This window comes from Prionailurus bengalensis, chromosome C2 (assembly GCF_016509475.1).
Source record: "Prionailurus bengalensis isolate Pbe53 chromosome C2, Fcat_Pben_1.1_paternal_pri, whole genome shotgun sequence".
NCBI classification, from domain to species: domain Eukaryota; kingdom Metazoa; phylum Chordata; class Mammalia; order Carnivora; family Felidae; genus Prionailurus; species Prionailurus bengalensis.
The window spans coordinates 115,193,299-115,210,574 of NC_057350.1; the positions used below are offsets into that span (position 1 = coordinate 115,193,299).

The following is a 17,276-nucleotide window of genomic DNA, read 5'->3' on the forward strand; positions in this document are numbered from 1 at the left end:
AGAAAAGTAAGCCTTCCAGAAAAGATAACATCCTCAGCTAGCACTTAAACATCATCTTGGCCAGAGATCTTGAACCGAGAAAATAGTATGTATAAATAGGCACAAAGGTGTAGTTAGCATTGTATGACAAGTCAAGAGACTTCAAGGAGGTGGTATGGTTGCAGAATAAAATTCAAGGCAGGAAGCAGGAAGAGAGGAGCTGAAATTCAGCTAATCCTAAAACTCCATTAGCAGCATTCAGACTCATGATGAGGATCTGCTAAAGGGGCAAGAGGACTAATAACCCTACCACATATGCATCCCTGAGTTGTGTTTCTACCATCAAAAATAAACATCCAATGACAGTATTTTCCTAAATTTTGCAGTGAACCACTTCCCATCCCGAACTAAAAATGTTCTTAAAAAAAAAAGTATTATAGTTTCTAGTTAATAAAGACTGGACTGAACCAAAAATTACATAGCATAATAATGCAATAAACCTTAGAATCAGCAAATGTTGGTTTACTTTTAATTTACTGGCAAGAAATTAATGAAATATTATAATAATATTTCCTTTTTGTTGGAACAGTCTGCAATTATTACGATTTAGTTCTGGGTCAAATCTTAAAATGGCTTAAATTCAAACTATTATAAAAAAAAGATATAACTCTGAAGAGAAAGAAATCATTTGACTTCAACTCTAATTTATTTCCCATCTAAAGGCAATTAAGAGTTTCGGTTTGGAACCGATATACAATAGTAACAACACCTATCATTTCCAATGTGCTCTACATTTCCAAACCCTTCTGGAGTTATTGTGTTATTCCTTTAATAAGTTTATTATAGAGGTGTCATTTCTTTCATGAAATGCAAGAAGCAGAGACAAAATTCAGGCACATCAGGAGTCTGTTCCCGCTGAATAAATCATCTAAGATCAAGCTATGTCAAATACATGAAGTAATATCCCATGTCTATTCTCTAAGATACACGCAAGAAACTACATGACACTCAGGTCTGAGGTAGATCAGTAAAAGTAACATCAAGGCTTATTTTATACAGGCCTCAATGTGGCTCTTTTGCCAAGGCCATCCCAAACCAGATTTGTAAAGACAGTATTAAAAGCATTAAAAAACCACACCTTTAGAGCAGCACTGACGATAGTGAGGGATGTCCTATGGCAAACTTTGTTTTACTTATCTGACTTAACCTGCTCCAGGGAGACAAACTGCGTACAGGTGACGGAATCAGCTTGTTACAGAAGAGAAATCCAGATGTCAACATAAATGTAAATATACATGTAATATTGATAATGGAAGAGTAAAGGCATAAAACTGAAGGTTAACGTTTCCATTCCTAGATTAGACCAAGCAAGATTCCACTATTAAACCACAGTTCAAGATTCCCAACTTCTACCTGCAAACTCTTAGAACCAATAACAATCACTTTTATCCTAGTCAATTTTGTTTACAACCTTATTAAAACTGTGAATCGTGAAACCGACGCTGTCTCCCTCTCTGTACTGGCTGTTAAAAGCTTAAAGGTCAATTCTGTAGTAGATGAATGAGACTTAACCTGCTCCTCTCTTGCTTGCCTTCACCAACTTCACCTTCATTTTGCTTTTGTCCTCACTTTTTTTAAGCTGGATGACTTGTGTCAACTCTCTTAAAGCCTTTCTGAAACAAGGGAGAATTTAAGGTAGATAAACTAAAAAAACAGTAACAAAAAAATGAAAAAAGCAAACATTACCTTTACATCAAAATTACAATCAAGTCTTCTAATTAACACGATGAAAGTGCCAGATGAATTATCTTTTAATGGTGGAGGCACTATGGGTTCACAGGCATTCTCTGGTTTTGAATTAATCAAAAAACCCTGTAAAAGAATTGGCAAGAAGTTTTTTCTTTGTTAAACTCTAGAATTCAATACAACTTAACTTCTACAAATATCTTTTAAATATGTTTCATGTATTTTGCATTATGCTAGATGAGTTATCTGGGAGCTGTGACAATTTCTACCCTCCAAATATTCACAATCCAAGGACTTCTAAAGTAGTATTTGATTTCATAAGCATTTAGTTTTTTAAAGTAAGTTCCATTTCTACTATTAAATTTCTCTTTTTGATCACACATAAGCCCATCATCCCAAAGACAACCACTGTTATCATGTTGGTGTATTTTCCAATGATGACTGACATTTCTAAACCAAGTAAATACTTTTTTAAAATTAACTTTTACACTTCTTCCATGTTATCAAGCAATGAAAATGCACAGCATTTCTGGCAATTTTGTTCTATAGAAATACTAGCCTGAGTATATAAAGGTGTATGTAGAAAGATGCTCCATGCTATGCCGTGTTTAATAGTAAAAGCTGGAAATCATGCACGTCAATAAGGTAGCCATTTAAAAACATATATACAATAGAAAAATAATGCAGCCATTAAAAAGAATGAGGTAAATCTACACACACTAAATTGAGAAGGTATCCACAAGATAACTATTAATTTAAAAAGAAAATAGCAAGTTGCTTTCCCAGAAATACAGGATGGTTTGACATCAGAAAATAACATGAAATGTTACATTAACAGATTAGAACATAAAAATCAAATGGCTATCTCAATGGATGTAATAACTGAATAAACACATAAACAGATAACAGAATTCAGTGAATTTATAAAAAAGTAAGCAGTTAAAGCTATGACACAGTTTCTTTAACAATAGTCCAAATGGTATGTGAAGGGCTCACACCAACCACCTATTCCACAGGACATGGCAATTTCTCCGGCCAAAAGTTGCGTGGACTGGCTTGTAAAAGGGAATGTTTTTGCAATTTTTGCAACATTTTGCAAATGTTTCAGGAATAAAATGCAGCATACCTTCATGTATTCATAAAATAGTTTCCCTTCTGGATTCCATAGAGCACTTGGTTTTTACTTTGCAGGGAAATAGAACTGCGGTTATCCTTCTAGCAATGAGTATTTGCTTCAATCATGTTAAATTTACACCCTGCTGCTTTTCTGTGCCTGTCTGCACAAACAGTAACTTCTTGCTTTAATGAAAAATCACATAATGCAATTCTTTTCAAGACACTTAGAACTGCAATTAAACTCAACCCATGTAGTACGAGCAAGGCATATAACTCAATTAAAGTGAAGACAGTATGAACAGTTAAGGCCAAATTTCCGGTGTCTGGTGATGTCAATTCCATCATGATTGCCACCTAGTGGACAGCAATTGAAAGACACATTCCAATTTCAGAGATGTTAAAACAAGGGGTTAATAAAATAAATGCATCTTAGAATCAATGAATTTATGGTATGTACAGATACACACACAAAAAAAAGATCTACAAGTGAAACTAGAAAAGGGTTTTTGTTTTTTATAACTTCTATATTGTTATATCTGTTATGGCAAATGTATTATTTTTAAACATAAGAAAATTTATAAAAATCAAATACACATAAGCCAAAAGCCCAAAAAACAATCTAGTTGCATTAACAGAAAATTGAGTAAAGCCTTAAAAAATAGGTTTTTTCCTTAAATTATTAAACATTATCTTTCCTGTGGACTATGCTAAAAGAATAACTTGCTATTAATTCCTATTCTTCCCTGAGATATGAGTCACTTAAAACTAAACGCAAACTGGGGCGCCTGGGTGGCGCAGTCGGTTAAGCGTCCGACTTCAGCTCAGGTCACGATCTCGCGGTCCGTGAGTTCGAGCCCCGCGTCGGGCTCTGGGCTGATGGCTCGGAGCCTGGAGCCTGTTTCCGATTCTGTGTCTCCCTCTCTCTCTGCCCCGCCCCCGTTCATGCTCTGTCTCTCTCTGTCTCAAAAATAAATAAAACGTTAAAAAAAAAATTAAAAAAAAAAAAAAAAAAACTAAACGCAAACTTAGTTTGTTTCATCCACAAAGTATACAAGGTAGTATAATGGGCTTTGTCAATTGATTTGGCACAACTCTCTAGGCTCTTGAATAAGAATATCAAACAAGGTGTTGCTTTAAGCCAGGTCCACATGCCTAGTGTCACCTCCCTGGGCCAATCTTTTCTTATTAAAAAGATACTTGCGGGGTACCTAGGTGGTTCAGACCGTTAAGCATCCAAGTTCAGCTCAGGTCATGATCTCACAGTTCATGGGTTCAAGCCCTGCATCAGGCTCTGTGCTGACAGCTCATAGCCTGGAGCCTTCTTCGGATTCTGTGTCTTCTCTCCGCCCCTCCCCTGCTTGTGCTCACTCTTTCTCTCTCTGTCTCAAATATAAATAAACGTTAAAATAAAAGGGGAGGGGGCGCCTGGGTGGCTCAGTCAGTTAAGCCTCCAAGTTTGGCTCAGGTCATGATCTCGCGGTCTGTGAGTTCAAGCCCTGCATGAGGCTCTGTGCTGACAGCTCAGAGCCTGGAGCCTAATTCAGAGTCTCTCTGCCCCTCCCCCACTCATGCTCTGTCACTCTCTGTCAAAAATAAACATTAAAAAAAAACCAAAAACTGATGCTTGCTCTGTAATTAAAGATCCTCCTCATTTCTACCTTCTGACAGTGGCACTTTATGCAATATGTAGGATATTCAAGAAAACTACCAGTGCCTACAAGACTTAGGAACTAGATGTCCATCTATTCTCTCTTTGTTGTAATTGCCTGATGTTTAAACAATGCTGGACAAAAATTGTGCATGCAGACTGGCACCTCAGTATCATCAAATGTATAATGCAGTAGGCTCATTACATATAAATATGCTGATTTCTTTTGAAATCTTTTATGACTATACATAAAGCAAAGTGCACCAAATATAATTTTCCAGTTTGATGAATTTTCACTAACCGAACACACACATGTATCAGGAAATAGAACTCCAAAAGTTCCCTTCATCCTCCCTGCCAGTCACTAGTCCTCAAACCCCATTCCTAATGTCACCACATAGTCTTCTAACAGCTTGATTTTTTGCCTAATTTTATACTGGAGATAAACAGAACCATACAGTATAGTAAGTGGTCTTTTAGACTTCTTTCTCTCAATGCTGTACTTGTGAGATTCATCCCTACTGCTGAGCAACCACACTGTTGAGACACTTGGCAGATCTTTCGCTGCCATTTCTATACAATGTTACATTGTGTGACAATGCCAACATCTATTCTACTGCTGATGAGCATTCGGGGAATTTCCAGTTAGGAGCTGTTATAAACATTCCACGGACACTAATACAGGTGCACATCTGTTAAGTATGTACATAAAAGTAGAACCATAGGCTATCAAGCTGGATCAGAGCGTATCAAGCTTTGGTAAATCCTGCCAAGCAGTTTTCCAAAGTAGTTTGGGTTACCACTTTTTAACTAGAATATTCAAAATCATCTAAACATAAAAATTATACCGAATGTAATTTTGCTTGAATGCTTCAGGAGGTATTTAGAATTACAGTATTTCAGGATAAAAATTATGAAAACATCACTTTTGTTGATAAATTATACTGATTAATAAAATCATAGAGAATTTGATAAAGTGGTTTTGTTTAAAAGATTGCATCAGGCTGAAAACAGCCTTAACTTTCCTTCCCTTCAGCTTGCACTGATGTTAGGCTACATAAATAGTAAAATTAAGAAGAGCATATGTAGTTATAATGTCAACAGAAATGTTGAAAGCAAGGCAGAAGTACATCCTTCTCTTTGCAAGAGTAAAAAATAAAAGAAGGAGAAAGTCAGAGAAGGGTGAGTTGTTTTGTTAGTATCTGAAGTTGTAAATTAACTAATTAATTGCAGTAACAGCAAGCAGTTAACATTTGTTGAGCCTTAGCACTCAACACTGTCAGGCACTATGCCCTTTCAGTATTCTAAATCAGTTAATCTATGCAATGACCCAAGGAGGTAGCTACTATTATTATTATTATCCTTATTTTAAAGATGAGGAAACTAAGTCTCAAAAAGGTTAGGTAACTTGCTCAAGGTTACATAGCAGGCATGCAGTCCCAGAAAATTCTCAACCACTAAGCTATACTCCTCCCGTAAAAAGTCAAAACAAACCAGAACAAAACAACCTCGACTAGGTGAAAAACAAAATGGGCAACAAAAAGAAGAATGAACATTTACAAAAATGAACAAGCCAAAATGTTAGTATAAAAGGCAATTAAGGCTGATTCCAAAATCTGATGTAAATACTTTAAACAGCGAAGATGTCAGGGGTGCCTAGGTGGCTCCGTTAGTTGAGCGTCCGACATCGGCTCAGGTCATGATCTCACGGCTCATGGGTTCAAGCCCCACATCAGGTTCTGTGCTGACAGCTCAGAGCCTGAAACCTGCTTCAGATTCTGTGTCTCCCCCTCTCTCTGCCCTTTCCCTACTCAAGCTCTGTCTCTCTCTGTCTCTCAAAGATAAGTAAACACTGAAAAAAATTTTTTTGAAACAATGCAGATGTCAAAGGAAACTGCCATAATTTTGACATTCAAACACAGACCAGAGTTACACCGATCAGACTTTATTAGCTAATGTTTTCCTAATGTGAGTGAGAGAGATGGATTTATTCCTATCAACAACTTTCGACAATGTTCAAAATATCCACTGTTCTTTTCTCTAATTCTATATTAGATCATTCTTCCAAAATTTATCCATAATTTTCACATACAGGATACATTTAATGTCTTTGTCACAAACGGTTAGAGATTATGCTCTTCGTATACAGTAAAATATCCTTTAACCACTCCTCTTATCATATTACTTTAAATTCCTTTAACACTACTCTGAATACAGTGGTCACATTTCATTGTAAATAAGAGGATGGATAAGACTGAGTCCCTACCCAAGTAATTAATATCTGGAAAGAACTAACAGATCCAATAAGAAGAAACAGAATATAAACAACATACAGTATAACTGCATAGAACAGAGAAAGCCATTCTAACTATGGGAGGCAGTAGCAGAAAAAGTGGCATTTGACTTGGTTCTTAAACTTTAATTTGAGGTCAAACACTGAATATACTACTATATGCAGAAGGTATATAGTAGGGTCTTAGTGGAAAAACCAGTGAAATCTTAAAGAAGTCGGTACTTTATTTAATATATTGTAAAAATATTAATTTCTTAGATTTGATAAATGTACCACAGTTATATAAAACGTTAACATTAAAAGAAACTGAGTAAACAGTATATGAGAACTCTCTGTACTATTTTTCTATAATAGTTTTTTTATATAGCCTTTCTATAAGCCTAAATGTATTTTAAAAATTTGTTTTGAATAAATCAAACACATCAACAACAGTAACAACAAGAAAGTAACAACAGGAACTACCACTCTTCAGCCTGTTCTAGACAGTACACTTACAGTGATACACTGTAATTGACGTATTGATGTTTCTGGCAAACAAATCAGTTTTGTCAACAAATTTTTGACATATGTTGCTACTAAGCTATTTTTCTCCTTTTTTCAGCATGTTTCTTTTAAGACTCCAGGGCGAAACGTTAGTATTTTAACCATTCCAAGCTTCATGCCATTTGCAAATTTGATAGCCATACCTTCCATGTCTTTCTGCACATCATTGAGGAAAGCACTGAATAAGACAGAAATTTGAGGGTTATATACTAATTAAAAGTTAATCCCTTAACTGAATTATAAGAAAAGGTTGTTTAAAAACCTCACAAATTAAGTATTACATTTGTAGCATTTTTCAAATCAGTACCTGGATATCTTTCATCTCAAAGTTACATCTCATATACTGTTAGAATCCTCCCCAATAGCTTTTTTTGGTTATATATTTTATCAGTGAGTTAGATTTTAGAGCTTAATATCTGACTAAAAGATGTCACAAAAATAAAATAAGCCCATAAATAACTTAAAAATGCTATCAGCAAATACTATTTAGACCAACTATATAATTTTTCACACATTATTTCTGAAAAAGTTCAAAAGCATTGGTAACAAAATTTGGCTCACGTTAATATTCTAGGACTGTCAAAGCTTAAAAAACAAAAAAAGTCCCAGACTACTATATATGTTTATTAATTGCACTGAGATTAAGAATAAGCAGGGGCGCCTGGGTGGCGCAGTCGGTTAAGTGTCCGACTTCAGCCAGGTCACGATCTCGCGGTCCGGGAGTTCGAGCCCCACGTCAGGCTCTGGGCTGATGGCTCGGAGCCTGGAGCCTGTTTCCGATTCTGTGTCTCCCTCTCTCTCTGACCCTCCCCGTTCATGCTCTGTCTTTCTCTATCCCAAAAATAAATAAACGTTGAAAAAAAAATTAAAAAAAAAAAAGAATAAGGAAAAAAGGCATAAAATTTATACAATGTCAATATGCAATTATAAAATCACCCATCTTGATAATGTACTCCAATAAGAATTTTTGAGTGATTTGTTTAGATTTGATAATTAGCATTCACTAACTACCTAGTAGATGCTAAGATGAACTTCCATTTCCCAGCCATGACAGAATAACAGGGGCTAGTTTTATCCTCTTGCTTTAAATAACTAGCAAATTAAACAAAAGGTGTGAAATATCAACTTTCAAAGAATGGACCACAGCACAAGACAGCAACTGCTGAGAAGAAAGAAATAAGTGCAATGAGCCCTACAAACAGCTCAACTCAGTATCTAGAGATTCTAGGCCTCAGAATAGGGCAGGGGAACCCAACAGTTGAGTGGTCTCAATGAGTTGAGGAAACAGAGCTCAGGGTTTGGAGTGGCAAAGGCAGCTAAAGTTTTGTGAAGCACCATACTGGGAATAAGGGAGCTGCAAAGACAGAGGGCTCCAGATACATGCAGAGATGTCCACTCAAGTCCTTGGATGAGTAGTAATCTGCATATGTGTGGGAGGAAGCTACCAAAACTGAGAAAGAAAGGAGTAAACAGAACAATCCCTGGAGCCCACACAGAGCTGAGAAGAACTGTATTCTTATCAGCTGCAGAGGAAAATCTTCCTAATACAGAGCACCAAATAGAGTCCTCAGAAGACTGTTGCCTCAGAAGTGGGCCAAATTGGCCCTAAACATTTGAAATGAATGAAAATAAAAACAAAGTTTACGAAAATTTGTTGGACACAACTAACATAGTACTTAGAGGGAACTTCAAATATTTGTATTGAGTAAAGGTCTCAAATCAATGGCCTTAACATTCATCTAAAGAAACGAGGAGGAAAAAAAAAAAAAGCAAATGAAACCCAATATAAGAGAAAGAAAGAAACAATAAATAGCCACTTTCCTTACACTGATCCTTTGGTATGTATTACTATAGACAAGTGGACAAACTTAAAGAAGCTGAATAATTTGCCCAGTGATAGAACCATAATTTGAAGCCCAGTAATGCTGACCCCAAAGCCAATGTCCTTCCTATCTTAGCACAGTATTCATTTTCACAGACAGGAGGATTAAACCAGGACTACATTCCAGTTTTCCCTATTCTCAGCCTAGCACTCGAATAATTTTGCCATTGTGCTAATATAATCATCACTTGTACGGCAAAAGTTCACAAGTGCTTATTAAAAGGATTAGCATTCTAAATCACCTTTTTTCTTCTTCTTGTACCTTTCTATTTTCCCACCTATCCCCAAATCTTTCATTGTATTATGTAAAAATTTGATAAGTGGCTTACCAGACAACTGGTTTTTCAAGTTATTTGCTGCTGTTGAAGCTAACTATCATAACTGATGTGAAGTCCTAGAGGATAGCTTTACGCTCACAAAGGCATTATCATCCGTTTTAGAGAAGAAAAAACTTAAGCTTCAAGGAAGACAACACACCTAAGAATCAGCTGCTAACTCATGGTGCTATGAGTCAAACTGATTCAAATAATGTATCCTTTCTTCAAGAACACATTGTCTTTCAAATTTAATATAAACACAAAATGATTTCCGTAAGATTGGTGAGACTAAAGATTATTCTTTAATGCTATTTCTGGTTTTTGTTTGGTTTTGTTTTTTAAGTAGGCTCCACACACAGCACTTGAACTGGGCTTGAACTCACAACCTTCAGATCAAGACCTGAGCTGAGAACAAGAGTCAGATACTTAACAGGCTAAGCCACCCAGGCGCCCCATTTCCATTTTTTAAATTAATTTTTTTTACTTTAATTCCCGTAAAGTTAACATACAGTGTTAGTTTCAGGTGTACGATATAGTGATTCAACAATTCTACACATTACTCAATGCTCATCGTGTTAAGTTAGTCTTCAAAACCCATCATCTATTCCACCCATCCCCCCACCCACCTCCCCTCTGGTAACCCACAGTTCGTTCTCTATAGTTAAGAGTCTGTTCCTTGGTTTGTCTCTCTCTCTCTTTTTTTTTCCTTGATTGTTTTATTTCTTAAATTCCACATGAGGGAAATCAGATGGTATTTGTCTTTCTCTGACTTATTTTGCTTAGCATTATACTGTACGTCATCCATATTGTTGCAAATGGCAAGATTTCAATCTTTTTATGGCTGAATAATATTCCATTGTATATACATACCACATCTTCTTTATCCATTCATCTATGGATGGACACTTCGGTTGCTGCCATAGTTTGGCTACTGTAAATAATGCTACAATAAACATAGGGGGTACATGTATCCTTTTGAATTACTATTTTTATATTTGGGAAGTAAATTACTAGAAGTAATGTGATTACTGGATCATAGTTCTATTTTTATTACTTCTGTTATTATGATAATATTTGTACTAAACAAATATACTTGGAAAGAGAAAAACTCACAACTTAGAATGAATTACAAGGTGTCAAGAAGGAAATTGGAAGCATCCAATACCAAAGATAGTTCTATTTGTATAGAATCAGTCAGTAAAATGTTTACTTTATTTCAATACAGTTATCCTAACATATAATAATTATTTAAGAAAACATTTCTTGCTTTATACAAGGATTCATTTTCAGATTCCATTACAAAGCAAATTCTCTTAGCATGTGCAGTATTATTATATCATTATGCCAAAAGTTACAAGCAAAATATGCTTGCTTTGGGAGAGGAAAGATTAGGGAATAGCGGTCAGGCCAAACCTATATACTGAATAAAAAGAAAGGAAGAATCATGAGCAGTAGTGAGTTCCAGTTATGCTCCCTGTGATGCCAGGTCACTGTTGACAGTTTTGCATCTCTGATCCATACAAAGTACTAAATATGAACAATACTCCTAAATGAGACATATAAAATAAGATGAGCTAGTCATCAAGGTGTGAGGGTGAGCACAAGAGGTTGGTTTATCTCCTATATACTTCCTAGTGTCAGATAGCAAAGTAAATCCTGAAGTTGGGAGTTTTTAATCCTCAAGTGTTTTTTTCCACAGAGCTCCTGAGGGCAAGTAGAAAACAGATGGCAAAAATTACCCTAAAAACAGCAAACATCAGGCTACCAGATTCATAAATATGGCTTTTCATGCTCACTGAAGAACACTGTTGAACCCCTGAGATGGCAAACTGCTCAATATATTTACAGACAGGGGCACCTGGGTGGCTCAGTCGGTTGAGCATCCGACTTCAGCTCAGGTCATGATCTCACGGTTCGTGAGTTCGAGCCCCGTGTCAGGCTCTGGGCTGATGGCTCAGAGCCTGGAGCCTGCTTCCGATTCTGTGTCTCCCTCTCTCTGCCCCTCCCCCATTCATGCTCTGTCTCTCTCTGTCTCAAAAATAAACATTAAAAAAAAAGAAAAAGAAATATATTTACAGACATTTTGGTCATTTCCTACTTCATAATCTATTCCCAACAGGTCAACCTGAAGCATTAATTGTCGTTTTAATTCTTTATTCTACTGATACACCGGTTCACTGAACAAATTTGCTGAATCCCTACTGTAATTCAGGAACTGTCAGAGAGAAAGATTCTGCCTTCAAGAAATTTACATTGTATGCCAGACACCATATTACAACAGAAATGAGCATGATAAAGTACTTGTTGTGAATACCTCTATGGTAACATTCTCCTTCCTGGTTTTACATCGATCAGCTTTTCAATTTTTAAATGCTGAATATAGCTTTTATACCTACTCATATTGGTAAAATTGCTCAGGGCTGAGAAAATACTGCCACAAAATTGCGATAATTTTCAATGCACATACTTCCTTAACATTTGATATAAAAATTGGATAATTACCAAGTATAAGACAAATCATATAAGTAAGTCTCAAAATAGAAAATCCTCTTAATAATCTGGGGCATCTGGGTGGCTCAGTCAGTTAAGTGACCAACTCTTGATTTTGGTTTAGGTCATGATCTCACAAATCCTGAGACTGAGTCCCATGTCAGGCTCTGTGCTGATAGCACGAAGCCTATTTGGGATTGTTTCTTCCTCTCTCTCTGCCCCTCCCCTTGTGTGTGTGTGTGTGTGTGTGTGCGTGGCCACACACACACACACACGTATGCACTTTCTCAAAATAAATAAATAAATAAATAAATAAATAAATAAATAAATCCTCGTAATATTACCTTTCCAAAAGCAGAGGATATAGAAGAATGTTTTTACTATCAAAGAGATTATCTATTTCAAAAGACTAGGAGAATCTGTTCCTTCAAAATAGCTAGGTTAAGCCAAGAATGGTAGTTAGTAGGTTGATGAGAAATTTATGCTGAAGGAGAGCTGAGGTAAGAAAATCCAAAGTTTGTGGCATTTCAGGGGCCCCTGAGTGGCTCAGTCAGTTGAGTGTCTAACTTCAGCTCAGGTCATGATCTCACAGTTCATGGGTTCAAGCTCCACTTCGGGCATGCTGCTGTCAGCACAGAGCCCACTTGAGATCCTCGACCTCCTCTCTCTCTGCCCTGCCCCACTCGTGCTCTCTCAAAAGTAAATAAAAACATTATCAAAAAAGAAACAGTTTGTGGCTTCTGAGCCACAGCTCACTCCCCTGCCACTAGCTCAGTGAGATGGAAGCTCCACTCTGTGGCAAAGGCCACAAGGCTCCTTCTCCCCTCAGCATCCAGTTAAGGACTATGGTACCTCAGAAGGAGGGGAAGATCACCACCATTTCTCACCTCTCCAGCTCCAAATTGCAAAGGTTAAATTCCTGGTGAATGTGGCAGAGTACACAGGGCCAAGAACACTGGGGCCCGGGTCACCTTCCTCCTAACTCACCTGCAGGACAAAGGATCCATGCTGGGAGAGGCAAATAGAGTAGACCAGAGATAACTACCCACAACCAGCACACTGCACATAAAGCAGAGTGTCAATGAAAAATGAAAACATTAATTTTATGCTAGGCAATCATCCGGGAGATACAGCAATATTCGTAATAACGGAATAAGCATAGGAAACCATAAGTGCACAAGCATTTCCTAGACTAGAAAAAAAAACCAGTGAGACTGATGCATTTTGAATGGAGCCAATTCCCTATCAGTGGCTCAGAAAGTTTGCCCACTAAGAGAAGCAGTCTGTAAGAAAAAAGATCTCCAAAGCTCTTCCTAAGGAAACTCACTTTATTTGAAACAGAATGTGGCAAAGTTCATTTAAAAAATAATGAAGAGGTCAAAGAAGAACTAGCAGGGGAAATTAGAAAATGTCTGGAGACAAATGTAAATGAAAACACAACATACCAAAATTTAGGTGATGTAGCAAAAACAGTGTCAGGAAAGAAATTTATAGCTGTAATTACTTACATTGAAAAATAAGAAATACTGCAAATCAACAACCTAACTTTATACCTGAAGAAACAAGAATAAGAAGAACTAAACCCAGGGACACCTGGGTGGCTCGGTCAGTTGAGCTCCGACTTCGGCTCAGGTCATGATCCTGCGGTTCGTGAGTTCAAGCCCCACATCAGGCTTACTGCTGTCAGTGCAGAGCCCACTTCAGATCCTTTCCTCCTCTCTCTGCCCCTCCCCCGCATGCATGCCCTCTTTTTCTCAAAAATAAACATAAAAAAAAAAAAGAACTAAACCCAGAGCTATCAGGAAAAGGGAAATAATTACTAAAGCAGAGTTAAAGTCAGAATTATTTAAAAAAAAAAAGAGAGAGAGAAAATCAGTGACAGCTAGAGTTGATTCTTCAAAAAGTTCAACAAAAATGACAGCTCAAGAGGACTCAAATAATGAAAATCACAAAACAAAGAACATTACTACCTGGGTACCTGGTGGGTAAATTGGTTAAAATCCCAATGATGTTTTTTTGCAGAAATACAAAACTCCACCCTATAATGTATATGGGATCTCAAGAGACCTCTAACAGTCAAAACAATATTGAAAAAGAACAAACTCAGAGCTCTCATACTTCCTGATTTTAAAACTTACTACAGATCTCCAGTAATCAAAACAGTCTGGGGCTGGCATAAACACAGACACATAAACACCAATGAAATAGCAAAGATATCTCAGAAATAAGCCCTCACATATAAGTCAAATCACTTTGACATGGATACCAAGACCACTGAATTGAGAAAAGATGGTTCTGTCAACAAATGGTATTAGGAAAACTGGATATCCACATGCTAAAGAATAAAATTGTACCCTTATCTTATGCTAAATAAAAAATTAATTCAAAATGGATCAACGACCTAAATGTAAGAGCTAATATATAAAACTCTTATATGAAAACATAAGGGAAAAACATCATGACATTGGATTTGACAATGATGTCTTGGACATTAAAAGCATAGGCAACAAAAAATAGATGATTTGGATTTCATCAAAATGAAAAATTTTTGCATTAAAGGGCAAAAGACACGAAAGACAACCCATGGAATGAGGGACAACATTTTTAAATCATACATGTAGTAATGTATTGACATTGAGAATATATAAAGAGCTCCTAGAACTCAATAAAAACAAGTTAACCTGAATTAAGAATACAGGACTTGGACAATCATTTCTCTAAAGAAGATAAACAATGGCCAAAAAGCTCATGAAAAGATCCTCAGCATCTCCACTCATTAGGGAAATGAAAATCAAAACCATACTTCCTATCTGTTAGGATGACTGTAATCAAATAAAATAACAAATATGGACACAAATGTGAAGAAATTGGAACTCTTGTGCACTGCTGTGGGAACTTAAAATGAAGGAGCATGAATTTCCCTCCTCACATGCACGTACAGAATATACAGCTACACGTGGAGCAACCCCGCCCCTCCCGCAAGATATCTAGAAATTAGCTACGTGATGCCTACACATCAAGCAACTAAGAAAATACTAACATAGTTAACAGGAAAGGCTGAGACATACTCTTGCTACAAACCCCATCCTCGGTACAATGCCATACAATCAAGAGGGAACATCTAATTCCCAGCTTCTCTCTGAAAAGCAAAGGGTTGGGACCACACATCTAGCACTCCGATTTTTAAGGCTGCCATCCAAGGGACTGGCCCCCAAATCACCTAGCTCTGAAAGCCAAGAGGGCTTGTGTCCATGAGTCCCACAGGCTGTAGCAAAGAAACAGTTTGTAGCGAATGCAGGTGCACCCAGCATGGCTGTCATCTAGGGCTCAATACAGAAGAAGGAGGCAAAAACACCCATCTCCCAGTCTTTTCCTGGAAAAGGTTTGACTACATAATGTACAAGCTGCTCCCTGAGAATTTAACTTCTAATCAGCACACATCTAGTTACTGACTTCAATCATCCCCAAGGCCTAAAAAGCTGGTGGGCACTTCCATTCTCCTTCTGGCTCACTCCAACAATCAAATCAAGTCTCCAGCTTCTCTCTAGAAGTGTGTCCACATGTCTAGCATCCCACCTCTTATGGCTGCCACATGAGGGACAGGCCATCAAATTGCCTAGCTTTGATAGCCAATAGGGCTTGGCATTCTCAAGTCCCATAGGACCATATTAAACAAAAAAAAAAGCAGTTTTTAACAGGTGTGGAAGCCCTCACTATCTACTACTCCCCCTCAGGGCTCAGTACAGAGGATGCAAGCAAAAATACCCATCCCTGAGGCGCCTGGGTGGCGCAGTCGGTTAAGCGTCCGACTTCAGCCAGGTCACGATCTCGCGGTCCGTGAGTTCCAGCCCCGCGTCAGGCTCTGGGCTGATGGCTCAGAGCCTGGAGCCTGTTTCCGATTCTGTGTCTCCCTCTCTCTCTGCCCCTCGCCCGTTCATGCTCTGTCTCTCTCTGTCCCAAAAATAAATAAACGTTAAAAAAAATTTTTTTTTTAAATACCCATCCCTGTCTTTACCCAGAAGGGCTATGACTACATACTCCACCAGCTGCTGCCTGAGGTACTGGCTTATAATCAGCCTGCATGTGGGAACTGACTGAGATCCTCCCAGAAGCCTGACTGATCTGGTGAGCACATCCCCTCCTGTCTACCTGCAGCTCACTCAAACAAACAAACAAAAAAACAAGCTTCCAGCTTCTCCCTGAAAGGAGCTGGTCCACACATCTAGCACTCCAACTGCTACAGTTGCCACCCAAGTTGACTTCCAAATCACCTAACTCTGAGATCTGATGTGGCTTGGTATTTCATGAGTACCCCAAAACATATAAAACTATGAAATGATTCCACTTGGGAACACAAGCATTTCCAGTGACTACTCCCTCTAGCTCACCACAGAGTAAGCAACCAAAAACCCCTACCTTCTAGTTTCTCCCTGACAGGGGCTAGACTGCATATATAATATCCTGACTTTCTAGCTGTTGCCTCAAAGTTGAGCTTCCAATTAGTATGCATTGGAGAGCCATATTAAAGTAAGGAGATGGTAGGGGCACCTGGGTGGCTCAGTTGGCTAAGTGTCTAACTCTTGATATTGGCTCAGATCATGATCTCACAGTTCATGGGATCAAGCGCTGTGTCGGGCTCTGCTCTGACAGCACAGGGCCTACTTGGGATTCTCTCTCTCTCTCTCTCTCTCTCTCTCTCTCTGCCCCTCCCCTGCTCACACTCACACTTTCTTTCTCTCAAAATAAATAAACTTAAAAAAAATAAAAGAGATGGCACTAGGTGGTAATTCAAATCCACAAGCATAAAGAGAACCAGAATAATAAATGAGGTTAATATAACTACATTATGAATATATACTTATTCTCCTCTCTTTTCTCAGGGTTCATTAGTAAATACAAAATTATATAAATTAATAATTAAAACAAAGTACCAACCAACTACAAATAGAAGGATAGAAGGGAATTTTTCAACTTAATAAAGGACATCTATAAAACTATGTAGCTAACATCATATTTAATGATGAAAGACTATATTCTTTGCCCCTACTGAACAAGATAAGAATGTCCGCTCTTGACACTTCTATGCAAAAAGGTACTAAATAGGATTATTTAGGAATTTCAAGGATTATTTGCCTTGTCCTATTTTAGACATTCATTGCTTTCCTGTCAAAGAAACATTTCAAATTTCAAAATAATGAAAAATGTTCTCCAATTTAAAAAATGTACTGGCAGGTCTAGCCAGGGCAATTAGGGAAAAAAAAA

General features: G+C 37.5%; 1 protein-coding gene across 6 annotated transcripts in view; it reads right to left on the reverse strand.

Moving 5' to 3' along the window:
• RNF13 (ring finger protein 13) overlaps nucleotides 1-17,276 on the reverse strand; it is a 165,891-nt gene that overhangs the window by 95,030 nt on the left and 53,585 nt on the right. For 3 of the 6 annotated variants that reach the window (XM_043595140.1, XM_043595141.1, XM_043595142.1), the window contains exon 4: nucleotides 1,726-1,851. The exons of 2 other annotated variants lie outside the window; for them this stretch is intronic. In XM_043595140.1, coding sequence (XP_043451075.1) covers nucleotides 1,726-1,851 — 126 coding nt within the window. Of the gene's footprint in view, nucleotides 1-1,725; nucleotides 1,852-17,276 lie in introns of those variants that run through there. One more of the 6 variants, XM_043595144.1, reaches the window with a different exon arrangement.